A 26,311-nucleotide genomic window follows, 5' to 3' on the forward strand; every position below is an offset into this window, starting at 1 on the left:
GATCGCATGATCCAATGCATAATCAGCTAAAGTCCGCATATTTATGCGGGGGCCATATTTTTTCTAATACGGCGCACTTTTGCTGCATAAATTGCAGATTTCCGTAAGCAAAATATGTGGGGCTTGCATAATTTCATAATCCCTGCACTTTCGTAGCAAAAAGTCACATATATCTTAGCAGAAAGTTGAAAAATGTTGCATTCACTTCACACAAGTGCACCATGTCCCCTGTTGCTATGGGAACGTTATGAAGTTACGTAATTACGCGACGTAAACATCATTGCAAACCCCAACCGCAGTTTTTGCAAGTTCCCGCAATTTCATTGCATAAAAATCACGCATATTCTATCGCATTTAAAAAAAAAAAACTCTGCATTTATCTGGAAGGACTGTAAATTGTGACAGATTTAACATTCTGTGCTGTTTATTGCGTCACGGTTTAGATCAGACTGAAATAAACAGAGTCATCTTATAACCTTATAATGGCAATAAACCCAAACCATTTGGATCTTGGCACTAGGTGCTATACATAGTAAAAAAAAATAACAAAAACATAAGTTTGGCAATATGAATAAATCTGTATTTGACGTTAAAAAAAGGTCCTTTTTTTGGACCTTACTGAGGAGAACATTTTAAATACAAAACAAATAATTATGATTGTTCATTATATGACGGCTTTAAATCAAATTAAAGAAAAATCTTACATAAGAACGTTAAATGATCAATCTCGAATTACTGTGATAGCCATCTTAAAACACAACTTCTGACAAAAAAACAACACTTTCATATACTGCTGTGGTGATTCAACACGATCCATTTCACAATCTTGAGTGTCTTTTCTGGAATAGAGCTCAAAATTCATTAAAGTAGTCAGATTAACAATTGTGCTGTACCAACTACTTTTTGGCTTTATTTAACAGATCTATAAAAACATCCAATTGCATTGGGTCGTCTCCATCAGCTAGTTCAGGCTTGTTTTTCTCCAGCCAATCAGACGCGTGGATCTGCTGGCGAAGAGTACCGATCAGAGACCCCAGACTCTCCGAGCCGATAGAGGATTGGCCGTTTAGAAATACAAAGTCCTCGTCGGCCAATGAAACAGGCTCTGTTTTTACGCGCCCCCTGTCGATTGGCTGTTGGCTTTGGGGAGATACAGATTCGATTGACGTGTCTTTGGATTCGTGTTTAATGTTTTTAATTTCCTCCCGCCTCACTGACCCATTTGTGTCATCTTGTCTGTGTGCCGTCATCTTACGTGAGGTGGAGCCACGAAGTTCATCCAACGCCTTTTTGATCCTCTGAATACCTGAAGAATAGGGATGTTAAATGAATAAATGTCCAAATATACAATCTGTTAGTAACTAGTTAAAGGCAGGGTGCAGGATTTTTGAAAAACACTTGCCAAGTACCAAAACACACTTTTAGCCAATCAGCAGAAAGGGGCGTGTCTACTTACCAACATTGTTTCCTGGGTTGCGTATGTGTGGGGCGGGTCTATCAAAAGAAGGTCTAGATTCTATTGGGGTAGGGGCGTGTTTGTTTAGGTGATTTCACATGTCAACATTGGCTTTCAGAGGTCATGCACCCCGCCTTTAATAGTAAAGAGTAACTTATACTGAGAATGAGAGTATAGATACACTTTAGGTCTCTATAAGATGTAAACAGACCTTGCTTCAGTTTGTGCTGTTGATCACTGAAGACGACCCGAAACCAGCCTGGTGACACGCAGTGAAAGGCCTGACCGCAGCTGATGACGACCTTATGTCTGATGAAACACCTCCACAAAGACAGCTCCTCTTCAAATGTCATCTCTTTCAGATACTACAAGCACATCACAAAAGAAATCTAGCTAACTTTATAACTGAATTGGGGTCTTAAAAAGTATCTGAACCCAATGACTTTAATATAAAAATACAGTGATTTATGTACCCAAGAAAAACAATTAAAAAACACATTAGAAAAACAATTACACCCAAGTAATAAATACCAAGGAGGAATAGGGCCAAGCTTAAATAAAAAATAAAACAATCTCAAGATTTAATTCATTATAATGCGAGATATAACTACAAGTTAAAAAAAAAAAGTACAAATAAATTAAATTTTAAGAATAAAATTGCAATATAACAAGAGTAAAGTCGTAAAATTTCAAAATAAAGTCAAGTTATAATGAGAATATAGTCATAATATTTTTGGTTTTTGGAATAATGGGAACAAGCAGATCGGCAAAGCAGATACCAATTACATACTTGTCTTATTAATAAAACAATATGAGGGAGATGCGGCTTTGTGAACTATTACAATATTTTAGCCGCCAAGGACCTGTCGTGCAATCCTTTTGCTGGCTGGTACTGTGCGTCTCGCTGGCATTTATTCTGCTATATAGAGCCACTGTGATATTGGACTGTGATTACGACACGTTTGGCGGACCGACTAAGCTCCTGGACTGGGCACCGAGCGGCTCTTATTATTGAGCACCTGCCTAATTGCGGTTTGCCCAAATAATAAAAGTGGGGTAACCGGTTTTATATTGTGACGTTTTTTTTTTTATATGGAAATAAAGAATTGTTTAATTTACATCCCGTTGTCTTGCTCTCTGTTGAACTGGTCCAGCGTTACAATAAATGCAACGAGTACTATTAAGTTTCACTTTAGGCGTGTTCTCATGAAAGCAACAATCTGAAAGCTTTATGTTAAGGGCACTCCCTTATAAAACCACGAAAGAAAACATTGAAGGTGGCTTAATGCATTTACACAGTGATATTAAAACACCAAATTCAGCAAACAATTTATTAATAAAAACATTTTATGTGCAGGCAAGCAGAAGGTCTGTGCTTCTCTGCTTAACCATACATTCTTATGAATAATATAGACTGAATGTATAGTATATACATAATATAGTATATGTATATAGAATGTAAAGTGAATTTATATCACTGGCTTAATGCATTAAACCACCTTGAGAATATGCCTAAATTAAAAATATTTATTTTGAAACAGATTCTGAGCATATCTCCCTGATATTGTTTTATTAATAAAACAATTCTTGTACAACACGGCGCTACTCTACTCTCGTCGTACGACGCGACGCTACTCTCGCCGTACGACGCGACGCTGCTCTACTCTCGCCGTACGACGCGACGCTGCTCTACTCTCGCCGTACGACGCGACGCTGCTCTACTCTCGCCGTACGACGCGACGCTGCTCTACTCTCGCCGTACGACGCGACGCTGCTCTACTCTCGCCGTACGACGCGACGCTGCTCTACTCTCGCCGTACGACGCGACGCTGCTCTACTCTCGCCGTGCGACGCGACGCTACTCTCACCGTACAACGCGACGCGACGCTACTCTCACGTCCAACGCGACGCTACTCTCGTCGTACAACGCGACGCGACGCTACTCTCGCCGTACAACGCGAAGCTGCTCTACTCTCGCCGTACAACGCGACGCTGCTCTACTCTCGCCTTACAACGCGACGCGACGCTACTCTCGCCGTACAACGCGACGCGACGCTACTCTCGCCGTACAACGCGACACTGCTCTACTCTCGCCGTACAACCCGACGCAACGCTACTCTAGCCGTACAACGCGACGCTGCTCTACTCTAGCCGTACAACGCGACGCTGCTCTACTCTAGCGTACAACGCGACGCTGCTCTACTCTAGCGTACAACGCGACGCTGCTCTACTCTCGCCGTACAACGCGACGCTGCTCTACTCTCGCCGTACAACGCGACGCTGCTCTACTCTCGCCGTACAACGCGACGCTGCGCTACTCTCGCCGTACAACGCGACGCTGCGCTACTCTCGCGGTACAACGCGACGCTGCGCTACTCTCGCGGTACAAAGCGACGCTGCGCTACTCTCGTTGTACAACGCGACGCTGCGCTACTCTCCTGGTACAACGCGACGCTGCGCTACTCTCGTCGTACAACGCTGCGCTACTCTCGTCGTACCCCGCTGCGCTACCCTCGTCGTACAACGAGACACTACCCTCGTCGTACAACGCGACCCTACTCTCGTCGTACAACGCGACTTTAGAGGGATTTATTGACAAAAATGCCATATAATACACAGCTATATTATATAAAGACCTTGCAATATAAACTGTACTGTTTTTATTACCTTAGAATGAGCCATTTTTATCTACATACACAGCGAGTCTCCTTACATGGAAGTTACTGTCATGTTTCTACAGTGGCTGTACTTTGACCTTTACTCTTACCTTGCTGAAATCAGCCCAGATAAAAAATCCAGCATTCCTGTTCAGGAAAGGAATTCCCAACTTTTTGAGCTCTTCTGTCAGGTAGCTGTGAGTCTCTTGCAGTCTGCGTCTGTTCTCCGGGAGAAACTCTTTGTTCAGCCAGTCTAAAAAAAAACATCAAGTAAAGCCATCTATTTGCAAATTTAGACCACTTTGACTAAAAAGCATTTTAATTTGCTGAACTAAACTTTGTTTTACAAATGACTTTTTGGGATTCGTATAGTCACGCAGTTAAAGACGACAACACTAAAATCAGACAGGGCTCCAGACTAACTTTTTTCACTTGGAGCACAGTAGCCCCCAACTGAAAATTTTAGGGGCGCAACCAGAAAATTTAGGGGCACACACTGTAAATCAACATGCTGTCCAAATTCACATTTCTACTAATTTCCACTGTATTACTGATAAATATTTTAATGATAGATTCAGAAAGTACAATGTGCTGTTTTCAAATTCAGTGTCACATCACAAAAAAAAGTCAAATTTACTGGTCGCACATGTGCAACTGGATGTAAAATTCAGTGGCACACACTCAACTTTTGGTGTAAATAGCCCCCATTTGGTGGCAGTCTGGAGCCCTGTCATAATATAAATAAAAATAAAGTACTTAAATTGCTATTTAAAGTACATTTGAGTTTGAATTAAGCTCATATTGTGCAAATACTGCACATTCTGAACAAGCATAAATTGCCAGTTTATGTGGTTTGTAGGCATATCTAAGTTATCCAGGTACTTTTTACCTTTTGGATGCACTAAAGCAGATTGGACATGGATATTATGGGAACTGGTATTCAGCCATAGATATAACAAAACAACAAAATATTTGACAAAGCTATAAAGAGGGTACACACCTCTATCTCTGAGCAGCTGGGTCACCTGGTACTGTGTTGGTCCTGGGACTCCATGAAAACAACCCAGATGATCCAAAGCCTGAACCAGATCTTCGTTTTCAGAGTAGACTGCACCTACCCGCACCCCTCCCATAGCGAAGTCCTATAAATGCACACAGAATACAAATCAAAGTGTAAAACATTCATTTAGATTTAAGATCAATGCAGGAATTTATCTTGACTCTTGTCTTACCTTACTGACACCCCACAAAACGTGGGTTCTTTGTGGATCTGGCAACCTGTTAAAACATTAGTGCAGTTTGTAATGACTGTCACAGGCGATATAACTTGAATTGTCACATACGCAAGAAGAGCCCAGTCGAACATTAAAAGCCAGACGAATGAGATCGATTTTGTTTCATTACACACACACACACGAGACAGAGCGACTGTTAATTTTCCATGACGAGTAATGAAGTGTAGTTCTTTTCAATTTCAGCTCTGGGCACATTAGTTCATTTAGCATTTAGCAAAACAAGTAAATGAAAGAGAGGAGAGAGAGAGAAAGCTTGGGTTGGTGTCTCTTACCCGTTCAAACTGAGAACACTGCAAAACGCGTCCGATTCGTTGAACACAGAAAGCATGTAAATCTCATCCACAATCACATGAAGTTCATGCCTGAAGCACAAAAGAGTGAAATAATGAATAAATAAGTGCAGACGAGGGAGACGTTGCCATTTTTCTTGTCAGTAATGGGCAACTTAATAAGGCGTATGAAAACATTTGCAAAACAGATTGCCATCCGCACACCTAAAGAAAGCACTTAAAGTGATAGTTCACACAGTTTGGTGGTTCGGGTTTAGTTTCACTCACATTTTGGCAAATTTAAGAAAGCTGGTCATCTCTTCAGAGGAATACACTTCTCCCAATGGATTTTGGGGGTTTAGTAATATAAGCCCTTTCACATTTAATCCCTAAAAGAAGAAAACATGTGTGAGATTCATAAATTTCTGTGCGTGTCTGCTTTAGTAAAGAAAAAATTACCTCATTCTTCGCCTCTTCGAGAGAGTTTTCCAGTTTTTTAACAGTTAGCTGAAAGGGCCTGACATCATTTCCTGTGGGCTGTACCAACACAAACATACAAAACAAGAAAAAACACTCATGATACATGAACAGAAGAGCCATATAAACAATAACACTTAAATGTACAGTTTGTAAGCATTACAATGTTACACTTGATGAATAAAGCCCGGAGTATAGTCAGTTTTTACTTGTGCCCACGAACCAAGGGGCAACCGTCCGACGCCAACACGGATGTGACTTAAACAGCAATTCATCAACTGGGCGCTAGAGGCTTGAAAAGGTAGTCAATTCCCATAGAAAATAATATGTTACAGCCGGGTACAAAACTGTTTTTTGGTCTATACAGCTAATTTTGCCCTTCATGACAATTGTGAAGGGGTGACTTGTTTTGTAACTCATGTAACAGTCTTTAAATAGGGAAAACATGGAAGTGTTTGGTGGCTTTTGAATTCATCCTTGTTTGGATCCTAAGGAATGAATGGGGCTAGGCTTAATGCTAACACATTCACGACGTGCTGTACAAGGATTAAAGGTGCAGTGTGTAATTTTTAAAAGGATCTCTTGACAGAAATGCAAAATAATATACAAAACTATATTATCAGGCGTGTATAAAGACCTTTCATAATGAACCGTTATGTGTTTAATACATTAGAATGAGACATTTTTATCTACATACACCCAAGGTCCCCTTACATGGAAGTCGCCATTTTGGGCCGCCATGTTTCTACAGAAGCCCTTAACAGACAACATTTTTTTACTAAGTTGTCTCTGACGATGACATGTTTGTCCAGTGGCGGCTACCGTAGCCTCTCTATGCATTTCAAAAGTGAGGGGTGAGCAGTGGACTGAGCCATTACACACGCTAAAATTTACACACTACACTTTTAAGTGCACGCATTGAAAAAAGATAGGCATGTATTCATTTATCTAAGTTGAGGTAAGAACATAGTAAAAAAATTAGGGATGCAACGATAGGATTTTTTTGGGGCCGATACCGATTTAAACAGACAACTTCTGTCCGATACCGATATTAAACACTGGTATACAATACTATACAGTTGGTCTATTAAATAGTTTATTTCTGCATCAAATTATTTTTACTGAACATGGATTGGATCTAATTAACATTTAACTGACCAACATAATAAAAGAGGCACAAATTAAGCTAAAACAAATATAATAAGACAGCATGATAACCTTAAAAGGTTGTTTTTGCTATTCAACATTTATTTTATTAACAACATTAACTCTTTTTTTTTTTTTACATATAATGGACTTCTTTATGCAGTTAATTAATAAACAATCGGTATCAGCCTTTGTCGTGCTATTGCCGATATGCCGATGGTTTCAAAATATTCATCAAAAATCGGCCGATACATCGGTGCATCACTAAAAATAATCACAATTTTCTTAGAAAAAACAAACTCTACCGTCCATTTATACATAATAACGCTTGTGTTTACATCAAAACACAATCTGTTACCGGGCTGTTCGATTCCAGATTTTTTGGATTCATCACTGTTATTTTCGATTCTTTTTTTATACCAGCACCAAGTCTAACATTGTCGCGTCTTACCGTGCCACACAGCGGTAAGCTCTCTAACATTACACCGGGAGTGACAAAAAGAGACTGTTGCAAATCCATGTCCTTCCTATTAGACGTAGTGCTGCTTGGTCATAAATATAATGAGGCATTTACTTTAGGGATTTGTCACGTCGTGCTTCCTGCGTCAGGTGTAGACAGTAACGTTAGACACAGTGTAAAGACTAATATGTTCACCATATGCGGTAGATTCAATGTAAATACATACATACCTTACAGGCACGTACACTTATGTATGTGACTAGATAGATTTATTTATTTGTGGTACATATATTTCATTCAGTATTATAAAACTATAGCTAAAATTTTGTTCAGGAACAGACTCATGCACACTTTACACATACAAACTTTTAAGTTCTTTACACATATAAACTTAAAAAAAAATAGCACCAGACTGCTGATGTTGACCTTGGGGGCATTCTTTTTCGCGTGAGTGTGATTTATTGTTATTGTCGATTGAGTTATACTTCTTGTCCTAAACCACAACGAGCAAGATCAAACAACCGATTTTAAATATTTCATTGGGTCAGTCATTGTGCTGATTGCCTACACACGCCTAGATCCATTAATTTATGACAAATGAAATCGGCTACAGTCCGCGGTTTGTGTTAAAAAAATCTTAAAGAGGATTCGATTTCCCTTATGGAATAGATTTCAACCTTTGGAATCGACTCTCAATTCCTAACGCCTCGGAATCGAGTAATTGATTCTTTTTGGAATCGATTCCCAGCCCTTGTTATTAATAGTGGTCCTCAGATATTTATAACAGTCCACAAGTTCTACTGTCTCACCCATAATAAGGGTGGCCTGAGAGGATTCTGCATTTAATCTAAAATCAAGTGTCATATCCTTTTTCTGAGAGACATTTAGTTGCAGACATGCAAGTCATCAAGATTCACAATGACTGTCATTAGCAAACTTTAAGTAAAACCTGTTTTTGTGTTTGCTTACAATCATTTACATATAAAATATACAATAGAGGAGACAAAACACAGCCTTGAGGGGTTCCTGTAGACATTATCGTAGAAAATGATAAACTTCCGTCATATGAGTCCTGTCTTCCCTAATCTAAAATCCATTGCACCAAATTAAAATTCATACTTAATCAGTGATTGTTAATTCACTAGGATGTGAGGTTGTAAAGCAGTGGTTCTCAAACTTGGGGCCTGTGTGAGATTGTGGTGGGGGGCACCCAGTATTATGACTTTATTTTATAAAATAAATGAATTTATAATAAATTCTAATTAAAGCTTAAAGGCGTGATGCATGATTTTTAAAAAACACTTTGGAAAGGGGAGTCGGGCTGACTACCAGAACACACTTGTAGCCAATCAGCAGGAAGGGGCGTGTTTACTAACCGACATCAGTGAGTGGGTTGCGTATGTGTGGGGTGGGTCTATCAAAAGAAGGTCCAGATTCTATTGGGGTAGGGGCGTGAATGTTTAGGATGATTTCAAATGTCAACATTGGCTTTCAGAGACCTTTAAAGAAATAAGACTATTAATCAACATCAATATATTGTATCATTTAATATGTTTTGTTTCATTTAAATTTAAAGTTTTACATTGTTGTATGTCAAAAGATTTTCTTTGGGGGGGGCCATGAAGAGATACATCGTACACAAGGGGAACGCTGAAAAAGTTTGAGAACCACATAATTTTTATGAATTATACCCAGATGACAAAACAAAAGCTTGACATTCGTTTACTTCCTTCCAGGTGCTTTAAAACAAAGTTTTAACCAACAACTCCTCCACATTTCATTATGAGAGATGTTAGTGCTATCAGCCTAAGGTCATTAAAGGTAACATTTCACAAGACTTTTTTTAACATGGAGCATTTAAACTTGGGTACGACATGCATGTAGACTGTACGATAATGACACCCATAGCAACGGCAACTAATATTTCTATGATCACAGCAAACCCTTCAATTTCTAACACAAGCATAACAAGAGCTTTTGTTGAGCACCTGACTGTCAAGTGGCACATGCCGGAGTTTGACACTGCTGTACATTCCCACGTCCTCTGTTATGACACCATAGAACGGGGAGGGAATGAGAATGCAATCTGTAAAACACACACATACACATGCACGTCTGAGTAAGCAATAAGTTATGAGAGGCTGTGCTGTATTGTGAATAAGTCACGTCTGAAAGGCGTTGTTAGGCACAACGCAAAACGGGGTGAAGACTAGCCCTACAGCATTGACTCATTCACAATACAGCACTAGCCACGAGTGCCTTATTGTTTTTATAAAACGTATTTAAACCAATATAAAGATATTAAAGCAAAAAATATTCATCAATGCAACTTTTATGAAGTAAAATCACTACAAGCCATTCTTCCGCTTGAAGAAATAGTCCCTAACCAATTGTGTAGTTGCAGTAACAATGGTTTACATTGCTAAAGTTGAATTTATAGTCACGCATGGGTTCTACACCGTAGGCTATGCGTAGGCTGACAAGCACCTCGCCAAAAATTTAATAGGGCGACCATTCTACGCGTCACATTTCTTTATAGCCATTTCCACTTGCGACAGTAAAGGGTCGTGTTTACATTGTAACAATAACTATAATGTAAACTATAACGATAACTATATTCTCCTTGCTATGCTTCTCAATGAATTATGGTGAAATGACGCTACATTCAAAAGCCAGATGAAAACTCAATAAGTACCGCCGAAGAAGAACAATTAGGGGCGGTTCACATTTTTGCGTCTAAAACCGCGCAGAAAACACGACCGTCGGTTGGTTCTTGTAACATGACCTGCGGTGCGCTTGCGGCATTCTGAAAAGTTGAAATGTTTTTAACTTCTATGCAAGCGTGTCACTTCCATTATGAGCGCACATACATTTGAAATAACGTACTTGAGCGCGCAAAAACTGCGAAATGTGAATCGCCCCTAACACAGGCAGCTCCAAAAAATATTAAAAATGATTATGTTTATGTTGCTTTTTTAAATATCACAACAACCAACCGGCGCATCATTCAACGAATAATAAACGAAACAGAAGTATCATAGCTAGCAAAAGTCCTCAGCTGAAAAGAACGTGACAAGCACCTACAGTCGGTGTACGCATGATGTTTTCAGCTATGGTGTGCACGCCCCATATAGTTGTGGTTTATCATAAATAAAACACAGCTATTAACCAATCAGAATCAAGGACTAGAACAAAACTAACCGTTTTATAATATGATGTACTGGTCTAACTGTTAGTAAAAAAGACAGGGTTAAAGGTGTCCTAGCTTCACAGTGTTTCTGACACAAACTCGCAGTTGTATTTTGTAGTGACCAGATGGTCTCATACCTTCCGGGTCGCAAAGCACAGCTGCCAGAGCCGAGAAGACAGAGCCACAACCATTCATAACAACAACCTGTGAGAAAATAAACGCGTTAGAGCGCACATACACCAGAAGAGAAAATATTGATAAGCAAAAATTTGACTGATTTAGGGTTAATATAATTTTCTGAGGAAAAACACTAAACTTACATTTTCTGCTTTCAGAGGATTTGGAGAACAGCTATAATCAGACAGGAACTTAGCAACTTCCTCTCTTAGGCTTTGGGGACAAACATTTTTTTTTTTTAGATAAAAACATTACATCAATATAGTGAAACAAAAGCCAGCCACTCATTTTTACATTCTCAGAAACATGAGATTTTATAAGAATCACATAAAAACAGATTTGGACATTTTCAGAAGAATCAAGCACACTTAAAAGAATTTCAAATTACAGTAAATGTTGGCTTACAAATTGTGGCCTTTCCAGTTGGGATATTCTAAGAAAGCAGGCTCAATGTGAAGCATATCGGGTCGGGTCAGCTGTTGTGGAAAACAAGAATTAATTTGCATAATCTTTCGTAATCTTAAATCTAAAATAAGGCAGTGGTTCTCAAACTAAGGGGTGAGATAGTGCTAGGGGCCCCCCTTTTATTTTTGCTGCCATTTTTCATCATAAATTCTGTGTAACAAACCTCAGAAAAACACATCTACTAACCAACAGCACTACATTTGATCATTTAATATGTTTTAATTCAAATTCTAATTATTTAATGTCATGAATTTTCTCTGGGGGGGGGCGAAGAGATGCACGACCCTATAAGAGGTGCAAGACGAAAAGTTTGAGAACCACTGATTTTAAGGTGTCATCAATGTCTATAGTCCAAATAATTTGTCATACGTTATAAGTTTAATAGGGCTAGGGGCAAAAATCACTACGTATAAAGGTGTTTTCAGACCTGTAGATCGATTGCTTTGTTCTGAAACTGGGGGTTAAATGGCAACAATTTTGCAAAATCACCTTGGTTCGGTTTGCATTCACAAGGCAATTGGTCTCATTTACTAATAATTAAGTACGATTTTCGTATCTATACGCAAACTTGAACTTCTCACGAAAACTTTCCGCCTAATTCACAACATCGCTGGAGGAAACCAGTGCTGTCCACCGACCAGAGTAACATTAAATAAGTATTGTATGCGTTAACAAATATGCCATTTAATTAATATGACAGAGATGCGCATCTGTATCTAATATAAAACAGACAGCAGATCAAGTGATTGACGTTTGGACTTCTCATTACATATTCATGACGTTTACATTAGGCACTAAGCAGACGCTTTCATATAGAGATTTAAAAAGTGAGGAAGGAAAGCGTGAAAATTTGTCATCATTACGTGCATCTTCATATGTGTAGAAAAAAAGTAGGCTATAGTTATGTATAATATAATAACAATAATAAATATCATGTATAATAATATATAATACAGAAAATATTATAATATAAAATATAATCATGTAAATTTTATATATAAACATTACATACACATTATAATTATAGCCTAGTATTTGATTATAGTGTATGTGATTATTGCGTACGTTTTAGGTTTTCTTGAATTTTTGCATACATTTAGAAGTAATTTTGATACAAACGTTTTGTTGAATCACGATTTGTTCATGAAAACATATGTACGCACAATCTCACGCACAAATGTATGCATATGAATGCTTCATGAATAAGACCCAATATTCTCAAAAGGACTAGAGTTTTGTCGCTTTCCATTGCATAGTACCCCACGGTTTGGTTTGGTTTAGTTTGGGTCGGGTCAGCTTACTTTTGGGAGCTTTTCCACTGGGTGCAGCACGTAGTACCCAATACTTTTTTTCGTACCACCTCGGTTGGGGTTCCAAGCAACCTGAGCTGATACCAAAGTGTGGCGAAAACACCGTAGATCACTGTTTGGTCTGAGAGAATCGTCACGCCATCGCTATAATGTAAAAGATTAGCTTTACCTCAGTGCTAGCTTGCACTCGAGCAAACATGTTGTCATCTGTGCTCTGCTATAAGCTCCCAAACTCCCTTTTAGCGATGAACAACATTAGTGATGCACCGATGTATCGGCCGTCGATATTAATCGGCCGATTTTTGATGAATTTGAAACCATCGGCGTATCGGCAATAGCACGAGAAAGGGCGATACCGATTGTTTATTAATTGACTGCATGAAGAAATCCATTATATGTAAAAAAAAAAAAAGAGTTAATGTCGTTAATAAAATAAATGCTGAATAGCAAAAACCACCTTTTAAGGTTGTCATGCTGTCTTATTATATTTGTTTTAGCTTAATTTGTGCCTCTCTTATTATGTTGGTCAGTTGAATGTTAATTAGATCCAATCCATGTTCAGTAAAAATTATTTGATGCAGAAATAAACTAGCTAATAGACCAACTGTATAGTATTGTATACAAGTGTTTAATATCGGTATCGGCCAGAAGTTGTCTGTTTAAATCGGTATCGGACCAAAAAATCCTATCGGTGCACCCCTAAAAAACAACCACATGTTGAGAATCAGGGACAACATACCAGTTTTATTTTAAAATTGCAGTTTGTGGCGGAACATTCGTGACGAGCACGCCAGCATTATATGCTTAAACGCAACTTTAATGAGGCTCAGCGGAGTGCGTCAACTACTGACGCCACGGGTATTTGAACAGAAACTGTCATGTGAGACAGAGGTAACGTTAGTGATAAACACGATCAGAAAACATCTATTTGTGGTGGCCAATTTTAATTTTGTGGCGGAATGAGAAATACATAAATGGGAATTTACAACGACGCTCTCACTTGACGTCACAGCAGTAGGCAGCGCAAATATAACGACACGCCTATAATCCCTCCCACTGCGAAGTGATACTAAACTCGATGGAAAAGCTAACCACGCCAAAGTGAAGTGAACTGACCCGACCCAAACTATACTAAACCGTGGGGTACTATGCAATGGAAAAGCGCCATTTGTTAATTCAAGTCCCATGCGAGTAAACTCTTTTCAATTGGTTAGAGTGACGGCAGCTTTGCGGGATTTTTGTTTGGACATTTTGGCATCTGCAGTTATATTACTTCATTATTTTGAGCTGGAATCAAAACTTTCCTACAACATTCTTACCATGTACCCATTGCGAAGAAGAGCAATTAAGACATTTCATAAGGAACAGGTGCGCTTTGGTTTTGAATGGTGTTGACGTGTTGTTAATGGTTAATAAAGCAATAAGACAGCCTGTTCATTGGTCCGTTGGGTCGGATTGCTTTCACACTTATAGCGAACCTCTCCAAAGTTCATTTGCAATCTCAGAGTGGTTGTTTTGGTGTGGAATACACACATCTCTGCGTTATTATTGAAACAAAACACATTTTGTGTTACTTTTAACCCAACTTGTGTTTTAACACAAAATGGCACATAAGGTGTTAAAAAGCATAACAGAAAAAAACAAACCAGGTTCCCGAAACAAAGGCTCTCAGGTCTGAAAACACCCTAAGATTATGAGTAGCATAAGACTGTATGCTTGCCTCATTAAGCACCATGAATATCATTTGCGCGCGTCTATGTGTTATCAACTAAGTCCTCTCTACCGAACATGGCACACACAGTATGCTGTTTATTATTTCTTACAAATGCTATTCGCTCATAAACACTGCATGAAAATCACTTCTCACCCGTTTCTGTAGGAGGTCAAAGCACAGCTTGTTTTCGCTTGTTCCCATGTTGATAATGCCCTGAAAAAGACATAAAACCACAGCATATTACAGCACAGCAGATGCTGGGTAAACAAAACACAGCATTAACTAAGTGTTTTAAAATGAGAAAAGCCATACAGATTTGCAGCTACATTTCCAGACGGTCTCAAAGGACTTTTGGCCTCTAATTTAGAAACTAGCAAAGTGTACCCCTTAAAACCAAGTGCGTTTTGTTTATTGAAGTCCTATTATAAATGAACAAATGTTTGGGAGTTAACCGCAGCCACTTTGGGGAAAAAGGACAATTTATTTGTAGTAGTAGTGGTAGTAGTAGTATGCAAATGACTGCAGATGGATGGTCGATATTAAATTTAAAGCCATTTTAGCAATGTTCTGTTATGGGAAATGCTATATCTTATCTTAACGTTTTTTTTAAACTCTTTTCCCCAATTTTCAAGGATGCTCTAATGTCCAAAAGCCTCTGAGATTTAAAATCTAATTTGGACATGAAAAGTTTGAAAACACATTTGTCATTTGTTTTAAGAGAGACTAACATTAGGGTTTGTGTTCTCGTCGTATTTGTCTGCATGATACTGGTCGTAGCCTTCCTGCAAGATTCCCTTTTGCAATCGCATGCTGTTGCCACGGCGAGACAGGTATGGACTGTTCTGGGGTGTCTGACCGCCCCAAATCACACTGGGCACAGCTGGTGTTTTGGCACTGTCGAATGCCAGCTGTGGTAGCATGGTCTGTAACAAGCTAGGTGCAAGTAGAGGGTTTGATGCCTTGCTGGTGGAGGCTCCCTGGTCCTCCGTCGCACGAGTGTCCAGAACTCTGCTCAACATGGACATCATACGAAATTCGTGTTCTCGCTCTTCCTTTGCTCGTCTTTCCTCCTGCTGTTCCCTGCGCTCCTCAGCCCGCTCCTCCTGACGCAACCGTGCCTCCTCCAGAGCGAGGAAGCGCTCCTCTGCCGTCTTTTGCCAGGTCAGATACCCGGCCAGTGCGTTCGACAACGCCCCGTCACCTCCTCGTCCCACCCTGCGACGCTTTCTTTGATGGAACGATCCGGAACTTCTGTGGCCTTCTTGGTCGCCATGACTACCTCCATCTCTGATCGCCATGGGAGCAGTTGCTGGGGATACACCAGCACCGGAGGAGCCAGTCATATTCTGGTCACTAAAATCTGTGATGATATCGAAGAAGAAATTATTGTTTAATATCAAACATTCGACCATGAATTACACGAAATGAGAACGTCCTGTGCATGTAAAATTGTGTACGGCTTAAACGTGCATTAAAGTATCACTAAAGTGATGTGGTTTGCCACAAGGAACATCTGTGGTGCAGAAAGCAATGCAATAGATGGCAAAAGAGTGCTAATGGTAGAGAAATAGCTTTGAATTTCAATCCAGCTGGCTTGAATACTGCAATAATAATTTTGCACTGCTAAAATGACCAGATCTGCCAAATAAATATGGATAATATTAGCTAGAAACTGTGGGCCAGTTAAATAGAGCAATTCAACAATGTACTTTGAACCGTGGTTCTGAAACAGGGGGCTTCAAGATGACTTAAAATCATTTAGAAAAAGACCAAACAAGCATTAAAACGAAGCAAAATTTACATTAATGTTAGGTTAGTTTGATCACAAACACACATATTTCCAGTTATACAAACCTTTTGAATATTATAGGGTGGGAATTTTAATTGAAAATTTTTGTTCTGAAGTCAGAAAGGTTAAGATTCACTGATTTAGACCAACTTATCCTATTCACCTTATTTTTCACGACAACAAGGGCGGCGCCATTTCGCTCATTTTGTCAACGTTCTTCCGGCCGCATAGACGATGAGCAGCTGAGGCAGTGACTGAAGGCGACGCTTAAGCTTAAAAAGCTCACTCGAGAGCCTTTATGTTTCTTTCTTACCAATTTTAAGCCAACTGAGGAACACCCTTGTCCGAAGTAAGTTCAACTACGATGTTCCGGTAACTTTAAACCACGCCGGGTGTTGAAAAGGTGGCCAGTTTCAGGTAAGCTATCTTAGCTAACTTTGTGATCGTTCGCCTAAAGTTAGATTTGTGAAGTCCGTTCTACAAATACACTTAAGAGCAGTAACGTTAGTTTATAAAATGCAACTATTTGAATGGTTTTAATTGTCCACCTATATTTTTATATTTACGATAATACAACGAGATATTATAGTCATTGCATTTTTACAGTAGCCCACGTGATTCCTACAAGTTACTGAGATTTCAGATGCTAGAATGTCAGTTCATTTCTCATTCAGATATTGATAATGACCTATTAAACAACGTTATTATTTAACACTGAAGTTAAAGGTTGTGTGTATAATGTTACTGTCTCTTTTTAATGCATCTCTCTCTTACACACTGTTCTGTTTAAGTATGGATGTCATTTATATATTAAGTCTCATGATGCAAGTTTATTTTAAATACTAACATAAAACTGTTTATGGTTATATTATTTTCACAGATGCATTGATGTGTAGTGATGCAGTGGACAACTGTGAGGATGATACAATCAACATGTTCCTAAACTGTGATGCAGAAACACAATGGGAGGATCCCTCCGTCTCTGACCACAACTACACTTTAAAATCACAACTCAACCTGAAGCAACCTACATCTGATATGGGAAAACAATTGTGCAGTTTCCCTGACAGGGCTTATGCTGGTCCCAGGCTAAAATGCATATTTGAGCTACAATAATTTAAAAACACCTTTTACTGACATACCTCAACATATATTAGTGCCATTGTTTTGTCACAAGATGTGCACCAGTCTTGGTTTTTTTGTAGGGTTTGTTTGTAAAAACTAAAATGTCCTAATATAATTAAATCCTAGTCCTGTAAACCCTGTCCGAGAAACTGCTTCAATGTGTTGAGCTGGCAGAAATGTACATATCTCTGCTGAGAAACAACCATCTTTGGTTCAGCTTTACAGAGGGTTGATATTGCATCCATTACACAGTCGCCAAGCACTTTACCAGTACATACACCAACAGCTTCCAGATAAACACTTGGGTTCAGCTCCTGATGACTCTGATAAAGCTGTGTCTTAATTTATTGCAGGGTGGTCTTGCTTAACCTGTTGTAAAGTTACATTAAACCTTCATATGTGATCAGATGTCATGCAGTGATATTAAACATTTACAGTGTGATCAGATGTTGTGCATTTATATTAAACCTTTACAGTGTGATCAGATGTTGTGCATTTATATTAAACCTTTACAATGTGATCTGTTGTGCAATTATATTAAACCTTTACAATGTGATCAGATGTTGTGCAGTTATATTAAACCTTTACTATGTGATCAGCTGTTACCTGTCATGCAGTTATATTAAACATTTACTATGTGATCAGATGTAACCTGCCATGCAGTTATATAAACCTTTACAGTGTGATCAGATATTATCTGTAAGGAATTTCTTAAACCATATGTGAGCTTTGTAGATTCCACTTAAAAGGATTTAAGTCTCCTGATTTGAAGGAATAAGTAAGTTTGCAAATGAATTCTATCATGGTACCACATAAAAACGAAATAGTTATTGGACTGGCTAAGGTGCACATTTGCTTTAAAAAAGACGAAATCACTGTGTAAATATTGGTAGACATACTTTTAATAATTTTCAATGCTGCTCCATCAACTCCTGACAGGACGAGGTAATTAAATATGCCAGGTTACTTGCCGCGGCCGCTTCATATCGTCTAACCACGAGACGATTGCTGGGACAATATAAGACTATCCAATCGTCGTATGAAGTTTTAACCGTGCTCCTAATTTAAAACATTTACAGCAGTAGCGATATTTGTCATTTCGCTAAAGTTATAGTGAACTACAAACAATCTTCTAACCACCGAACTAACCACCGAATGCACTGTGCCATATTAGCAGCGGAAGTCGGTTGACAAAATGCGGAAGAACGAAGAATTAAAAAGGGGCGTGGCGGAATAAGGTGAATAAGATCTGCACATAAAACTTATTCATAACATTTTAAACAACATATTTCCTCAAAATAAAAGTTTCTAGAAATAATACTTAAAATAATTCCTAATAATAACTTTTTCTTTGTAGGTCACTTTGGATTAAATGAGAATGATTGAACGGGGTATTTATCCTTGTTCTGTGATGTGACATGTAGACAAAAAAATTTTTTGTTTGGGTCTGTAATGCCTTAGAAGCTTCCTAAAAACCTCTCTCAGATAGCTCTATTAGGGTGGGGGATTTTAAATAAGTGGTTTTGCACCTATTTGGCTCCCCCTACTGGCTAAACTTGCAATCTCATTACTGATTGGCTGACTTTGCTGCCACTCAAAAAATTTAGACAATTATCTTAACGTGGAAGGGCAGTTAGATGCCTGTGATGTCATAAGCATCAGTTTTTCAGATTGGGACGTTTTCTGGCTGACATTTCTAAAAGAGGAAAATCTATGAGACTGAGATGTTAAGCATGTTTAGCATTTTTTGTATGTTCGTGAATGCGGGTAGACTACAATTATTCAACAAAGACAAGGTAAAAATGTTTTTTCATTCTCTGTCCCCTTAAAAGCATGTAAATGTTAAAGTGATAGTTCACTTTAAAATGAAAATTTTGTCATCATTTACTCATCCTCATGATGTTCAAAAACCTGTATGAATTTCTTTTTTTATGAACACAAAAGAAGATATTTTGAGAAATTATGGTTAACACACAGCAGATAGTGACCATTGACTTCCATAGTAGGACAAAAATATTTTGGCAGTATTTTGATAAATGATGAAGAAAATATTTTGATAATGGTAAGCACACAGTTGACCATAGATATGTATAAAGGCTAGATGGCTCAAGGCGGAGTCAGCTGTGTCGTCACTTGGCGGCCATCTTAGGTCAGTGCTGCCATAGTGCTGCTCCCTGCTGCTGTGGACGGAAGGTGAGTGACATACGCCAACTAAAATGCTCGTAACTTGCTGAATTCTTGACGGATTTACAAACGGTTTGGTTTTTTACAAACGTTATTAACGTGGCTATAATTCTGGATGCTTTAACATGTTTCATGAATTTTTTATTTATTTTTAGTATACGTATTCAGTGTCATAGGTACATCTTTGACGTTTATAACAAACCAATCCGTTTGAAAATCGGTAAAAAATTAAGCAAGTTATGGTCATTTAAAAGTACCTGCATCATTAAAACTCAATGCTACGAGTGAGCGAGCGCCCTGTCCTAAGATGGCCGCCAAAATGCGGACGTTCCACTCAATTGGCCATCAGCGCGGACGAGCCATCTAGCCTTTATATACATATCTATGCAGTTGACGGTACCCATTAAATTCCATCTTATTTTTTTATTCCTACTCAGGATCGTCCGATATCGATTTTTCAGTGCCGATGCAGATTTTTGTTTCATCAGCCTTAGCCGATGACCGATACAGGCTGCCGATTTTCTTGAGCCGATATTTGCTTAGTTTAATTAGGAAATATAACTATAACAAAAATGCCTTACTAAAAACATTACTTGTGTTCATTTTGAGGCAAAACACAGGGCACTAATGTATTTAAAGATATGTTAAAAAGAGATGTTATAAATTTGGACAGTTCTTACATTTATTTTAGTCTAGGACTAGTCTAATCCCTGTCCAGGAAACCGCCCCATAGAGATGAGAAATAAAAACCCGCTTTGTCCAGCTATGATCAGCTGTAAGGCCAAACTTTCGATGTTGTCATGTAAAGGTTGGTTGTTTTTAGTCACATGACCTGCAATCGCTTGCAGCTTTCAGAGCTCTGTCTGTAACTAATGTCGGAAAAAATCGGCGAACAAGGCAGCCACGTATCGGCCGATGCCAAAACACATAAAACTCACAAATATCGGCCCGATATATCGGTCTATCACTAATTCCTACTCATGGAAGCCAATGTGACTATCTGCTGTGTGTTTACCATAATTTCTCAAAATATATTTTTTGTGTTCATCAGAAAAAATAAATTCATACAGGTTTAGAACAACATGAGAATGAGTAAATGATGACAGAATTTTCAATTTAAAGTGAACTATTCCTTTAATATACTTCCTTTCAAAAATAACAAGGTTCAGAAGTTTTAAAATTTGGTCCGGGAACCACCAGTTGAATCTAGGGGGTCCCTTCCCACACTGTAAAAATATGCAGCATTTTTATCAAATCAACATATATTTTTATGTTACTTTAACTTAAAATAATGTGTTAAACAATTTCAAGTTTTTATTTCAAAAAATTTATTTTTACGAGCCAAAACATAAAATAGTAGGTTAAATTGACTTGCAAAACCAAGATGTTTTAACATCAAGCTGCATTTTTACAGTGCAGAATATTTTTGCTTTGTATCTTTTTGGGGTCCTTGGCATCATAATCCCTGATGTAGACTTTTACCATACTCAATAAACCTTGTTGCAGACACCTTATTCTCTCTGCTTAAATTGAAATGCACTATGGTGTATTTTACACTAATCCTATAATACTCCATCATACAGCAATACAATAACACTGTACTGAATGATCATGGTGTCTATACCCTAGTATTTAAATGGTACTTCAAAGAATATGGCATTCTCATGGGACCCGTTTAAAAGACCATACGTCATCAACGTGCAAATCAAAACAAGGTAGCACCATGGTATTACTCCAACGTGTCTGTTATTGTATCACAGAAGTATCCATCACTATACCTGATGGGGAACACACCACGTGCGTGTTTCCCTGCTCCCCATCCACGTCCTGTGGGTTCTGACCTGCTTGTTTATGTTCAGCATTGGCCTCATCATCATCGTCAACAGGTCCGAACTCGTACAACATCTCGGGCGGGCCCGTCGCGTCATCATCCGAGCTCATGACCTCCGTTTTGATCTCCAGTATCTCAGATGATCTGGGCGGGTTACACGCGACCTCTGACCCGACCGCGGCGTCTTGGACCCCGACCGCTTGGCTCGTGACCGGACCGCCCCACACGGGAAAAGTACCGGAGGAGGCGGCGGAGCGGTTACTCTGCGCTCTCTCCATAAGCTCATAATAGCGCGCCGATCTCAGCGTCTTCTGTTTGTACTCCAACTTTAACTTCTTGATCTTCTCTCTGCATTGATCGCCGGTCCGATTAATGCCTTTTTGTCGAAGGGTGTTCGCGATTCGGTTGAAAACGTGCTGGTTTCGGAGACAGGTCACCAGCTCGGTTTGGACGGTGACGTCCGACCAGATTTGCAAAAGTTCCAGCACTTCTGGCTCGGACCAGTTGCTGCCGCGTTCATACTTTTTACCGTACACGTGTATTAAATGCATCGCGGTGTTACGATTTGTATTACTTAACGTTATAGTTTTGATGTTTGGTTGTTGCTACAGTGTTCATGCATGGATACGGCGCAGCGTTTGCGTAGCAGATTGTAAATGCATGAAAACTAGTTGCTGTTTAACATGTGATTTACAATCATCCGTCATCTAAACCGTGCACCAATACATTACCCGAACCGGAACGCTCTAAATCCTTTATTTTTCATCAACAATCCTGATGCTTTTTCAACCCGACGCTTTTGTTCTTTATTCAAAGTCCTGGATACATCCGGGTTCACGGCACATGCGTGCTTTCCTTATTCCGGGATAAATTTGGACCGTGACAACAAAGAACGGCGCTGCGCATGCGCTGAAAGATGAACGTGAGGCAAGCAAAGGATCAGAGAGCAACTCAACTGTAACATGGACGCGCCCTCTAGTGTTTATTCTAGTTATTTGTCAGGCATTGAATTTTGTTTGCATAATGTGTCAGTGCTGTTTTATTGGATTAATGAATAAATAAATACATTTTGATTTACTACTATCTTAAGTTATTGATATATTGGAGAGTGGGGCACACTTTTTGGCTTTGGCTTTATCATTAAAAAAATATTTACACTTAAAGTTTGTTTGTGAGACCTAATGTTATTGTACAATTACACTGAAAGTGACAGAAGTGCAAACGTTACAACTTACCCCAAAGGTGGAGTTCATTGTAACAAACAGACTAGAAAAAGAGTTTGTGGAAACACCTGCTAGAAAATTTTGTTACAGCAAATAATAATTTAATGAAATTCTGTCTATATACTAAAGATAGATATAGTTTATATTATCTGCCTATAATAGATATCCACACATTTATCCTTCCATGATCCTTCATCTAACCATCCTTGTATTATGCATCCATGCAAATAGTTTTTTTTTGAAAGGGGTGCACAATTAAGACAAAAAAAAAAAAAAACATAATTGTGAGTTATTTCCCCTGATATTGTATTAACAGTTATCATTTTGATTAATAGTATTTACATTGTTTTCATTTCATTATCATTGTAAACCTGTGGATTAATTGTAACACTGTGTTACAACTAACCCTGCTGTGTAAAGGTGTTTTCAATCCCAGCCACCAGTTAATAGGAGTTTCTGACATGTTTCAAAATGGTGTTGGTAACAAGACAGTGATTAAAATAATGTAGGGTTAGATTTGGTGACTTACACACCCAACTCAGAAAGTGAAAAAAGCACAAGATGAAGAAATCTACTTCCATGCCTACAAAACACTTTTTGTTCAATATTTAACGGAAAAATTCACATGGGATCATCTTCTGACAGGAAGAGAAAAATACCTAAAGCACAGATTGCCCGGCTCTGTATAAATATGTAAAGTAGCCATGTTACAATTAACCCTTTTAGTTTATTCATTAACCAAGTTAGTTTGTGCCTGCTCACCCATATCGATAAAATGTTATTGTCATTGCATAGTACATATACATAGCAATGAAATGGCATTTAGCATCTCACAAAGTGGAAATAGTAAAATTGCAAATGAGCAAGTGCAGTTAAATATAAAAATGTATCTAGAAATACAGATTTTATTATTGTATTATGTACATCATTTATTAGTGTTTAGCACTAGCATGATATATAACAATTTAAATACCACATGGGTCAAAAACACAGTATTCGGTTTAAATATACATCATCTAAAAATGTTATAGTAAAAACAAAACTGTTTCATTACATTAAGGGAGAGGAACCAATCAGATATTCTCACCCATTTATGATGAAAATTACACCACCACTGTGAAAACAACAGTGTGTAGCAAATTTAGGCATCATTTGCCTAATGCCACCACCACAAATCATTTGGTTATATTTTTTTATTATACAGTGTATATTTATATTAGTGCTGGGCATAGATTAATCTAGATAAATCTCATACAAAATAAAAGTATTTTTTGTAATTATTATGTGTAAACACACACACATTCATTTATGTATTTAAGAAACATTTATATGTGTATATATATTTATTTATATTTCTATATATTCTATATTATAAATAAATAAATAAATTATATATATATAAATAAAATATTTCTTATATGTATGTATGTATATATATATATATATATATATATATATATATATATATATATATATATATATATATATATATATATATATATATATATATATATATATATATAAATATATATATATATATATATATATATATGGATATGTATATATGTATATATATATATATATATATATATATATATATATATGTATATATATATATATATATATGTATATATATATATGTGTGTGTATGTATGTGTGTGTGTTTAAATTTACATAATATATTTATATATGTATGTATGTATGTGTGTGTGTTTAAATTTACATAATATTTACACACAGCACAAACTCATATATTATGCAAAAAAATACTTTTATTTTGTATGAGATTAATCGATTAATCTATGCCCAGCACTAATAATATATATATTGAATATATATTAGGAAGGGGGTCCATCACAAAAGGTTCATCATTTTTGGGGGGTCCTTGGTATACAAGTTCAGAACCCCTGATTGTAGGCTTTGTTGTGATGTAAGATAAGTTAAAGTTGAGGTGAATCTTAATAATTCACCTTTTGATAAAACTTTCCACATTTTGATTTTTAAAATAGTTATGAAGAAAGGAACACATGTTCAATACTTTAAAAACATTAGAAGCTTCTAATAAAAGCAAAAACATTACACCACAGGACCACCTGCTACACTGTCTCACCTTTTCCTCCACATAAGTATGCGTCTGTGTCTTAAATACTTATTTGAAGAACAAATGCAAAAACATCTTAATGGTCCAAAGCATGCTTAATTTTCTTTGAGCAAAATATAATTCATGGGTGGTGTGGCATAATGGATACAGCTTAATGCTGGTTTGATGCCCTTGAGATTGTTCCAGGTGGATTGTTCTGTAATCAGTGTAATTTCCTTTAGATAAAAGCATCTGCTAAATTTCTACCCAGTGAGAAGCTTAATCATCTGCCATTATGTGTTTATTTTCCATTACTTATAATCAGCATTATGCTTATTATAAAGTACAACAGTACAGGATGACATTGATAGATCTGAATTGTATTTTAATCTCAGTGTATCTATCTATCTATCTATCTATCTATCTATCTATCTATCTATCTATCTATCTATCTATCTATCTATCTATCTATCTATCTATCTATCTATCTAGATGCATTTTTAAATGTAAGACTTTAATGGTTTAGTATTTGCTTTATTTGCAAGGGCTTATCCCACAGAGCCGCAGAAACTAACAAAATCAGGTGTATAGAGCTCTGTGAGGGAAATTTTGCCTTACCTGCACACAAATATTGACAAAAATATTGATTTAATAATTGCATGTCTTCTTACAAAACAAAAACTGTAGGTATCGCAGTTGGCTTGTTCTCCACTGAGATTTACTTGTAATCTGATTAAATGCTTTAATGATCCTGACTTTCTTGCTCTTGAATATGCATGGCATGCTGCTGATTACATTTACATTACATTACCTTTGGCAGATGCTTTTATCTAGATGTACAGTGCATTCAAACCATTTTTTTTTTTTATCAATATCCACGTTCCCTAGAGATCAAACCCATGACCTTTGTGCTGCTAATGTAGTTCTCAGTTAGGCTAACGAAACATACTTGAGGTTTTGCTAAGATATATCCGATACCTAACTAAAGAACAGCTATATCTTGATCTTATGTATTAGTGTGTCTTCTCTCTTTATAAAGCACTTCGATCAACTTGTGTTGTGTTTATACAGTGCTGTGTATCAATAAAATTTGGCAATGCAATACTAAAGGACAGTACATACCTTTGCATTGTCTGCTTTTGTCCTTGGGCAACTGTTTATCTATGAGGAGAGATGATTTTGAAAACGGTGATATCATGATGAACAGTATGTATGAATCCTGCAGATGGAGCCAGCGAATCGCAGACCGCAAACAGGTTCATAACATGACGTACTTCCTGGGAATTGTAGGCCATTTGTAATTACCACGGATTTGTGCACGGAGCCCGTTATTTCTGTCAAACAATAAACAAGCGGTATAGATGAATGTTACATCACAGGCGGCAAAATTCGCCGATTTACCACAATTGATCAATCAGGCTTACAAAACAAAATAATAACATGAAATAATGAAAACAAAGGAC

The 26,311-nt window shown here is 37.7% G+C and overlaps 1 protein-coding gene across 3 annotated transcripts; it reads right to left on the reverse strand.

Moving 5' to 3' along the window:
- Positions 1–406: 406 nt before the first annotated feature.
- Positions 407–26,180, reverse strand: accs (1-aminocyclopropane-1-carboxylate synthase homolog (Arabidopsis)(non-functional)). 3 transcript variants are annotated; one of them, XM_065297653.2, is made up of 15 exons: positions 25,971–26,180; positions 15,345–15,976; positions 14,770–14,829; positions 11,533–11,603; positions 11,271–11,340; positions 11,088–11,154; positions 9,749–9,846; positions 6,137–6,214; positions 5,966–6,066; positions 5,681–5,770; positions 5,346–5,391; positions 5,114–5,255; positions 4,224–4,366; positions 1,668–1,821; positions 407–1,306 (listed from the first exon to the last, which is right to left on the reverse strand). In XM_065297653.2, the coding sequence occupies exons 1-15, from the start codon at positions 26,044–26,046 to the stop codon at positions 897–899; spliced, it is 2,238 nt and encodes a 745-aa protein (XP_065153725.2). In that variant the 5' UTR covers positions 26,047–26,180; the 3' UTR covers positions 407–896. The 3 variants fall into 3 exon arrangements, with proteins under 3 accessions (XP_065153725.2, XP_073669405.1, XP_065153724.2); XM_073813304.1 differs by lacking the exon at positions 25,971–26,180 and adding an exon at positions 21,556–22,560; XM_065297652.2 differs by lacking the exon at positions 25,971–26,180 and adding an exon at positions 21,493–22,559.
- Between the last annotated feature and the right edge of the window lie 131 nt (positions 26,181–26,311).

The sequence above is a fragment of the Paramisgurnus dabryanus genome, chromosome 23 (genome assembly GCF_030506205.2).
Source record: "Paramisgurnus dabryanus chromosome 23, PD_genome_1.1, whole genome shotgun sequence".
In the NCBI taxonomy this organism is placed as follows: domain Eukaryota; kingdom Metazoa; phylum Chordata; class Actinopteri; order Cypriniformes; family Cobitidae; genus Paramisgurnus; species Paramisgurnus dabryanus.

Coding starts and splice junctions, on each gene's coding strand:
- accs (XM_065297652.2), bottom strand. CDS start 22,096: ATGCATTTAATACACGTGTACGGTAAAAAGTATGAACGCGGCAGCAAC. Junction 6,215..9,748: donor ATGTGCCACTTGACAGTCAG/GTGCTCAACAAA, acceptor GTGTTGGTACAG/CCCACAGGAAATGATGTCAG. Junction 1,822..4,223: donor TCTGGGCTGATTTCAGCAAG/GTAAGAGTAAAG, acceptor ATGTGCTTGTAG/TATCTGAAAGAGATGACATT.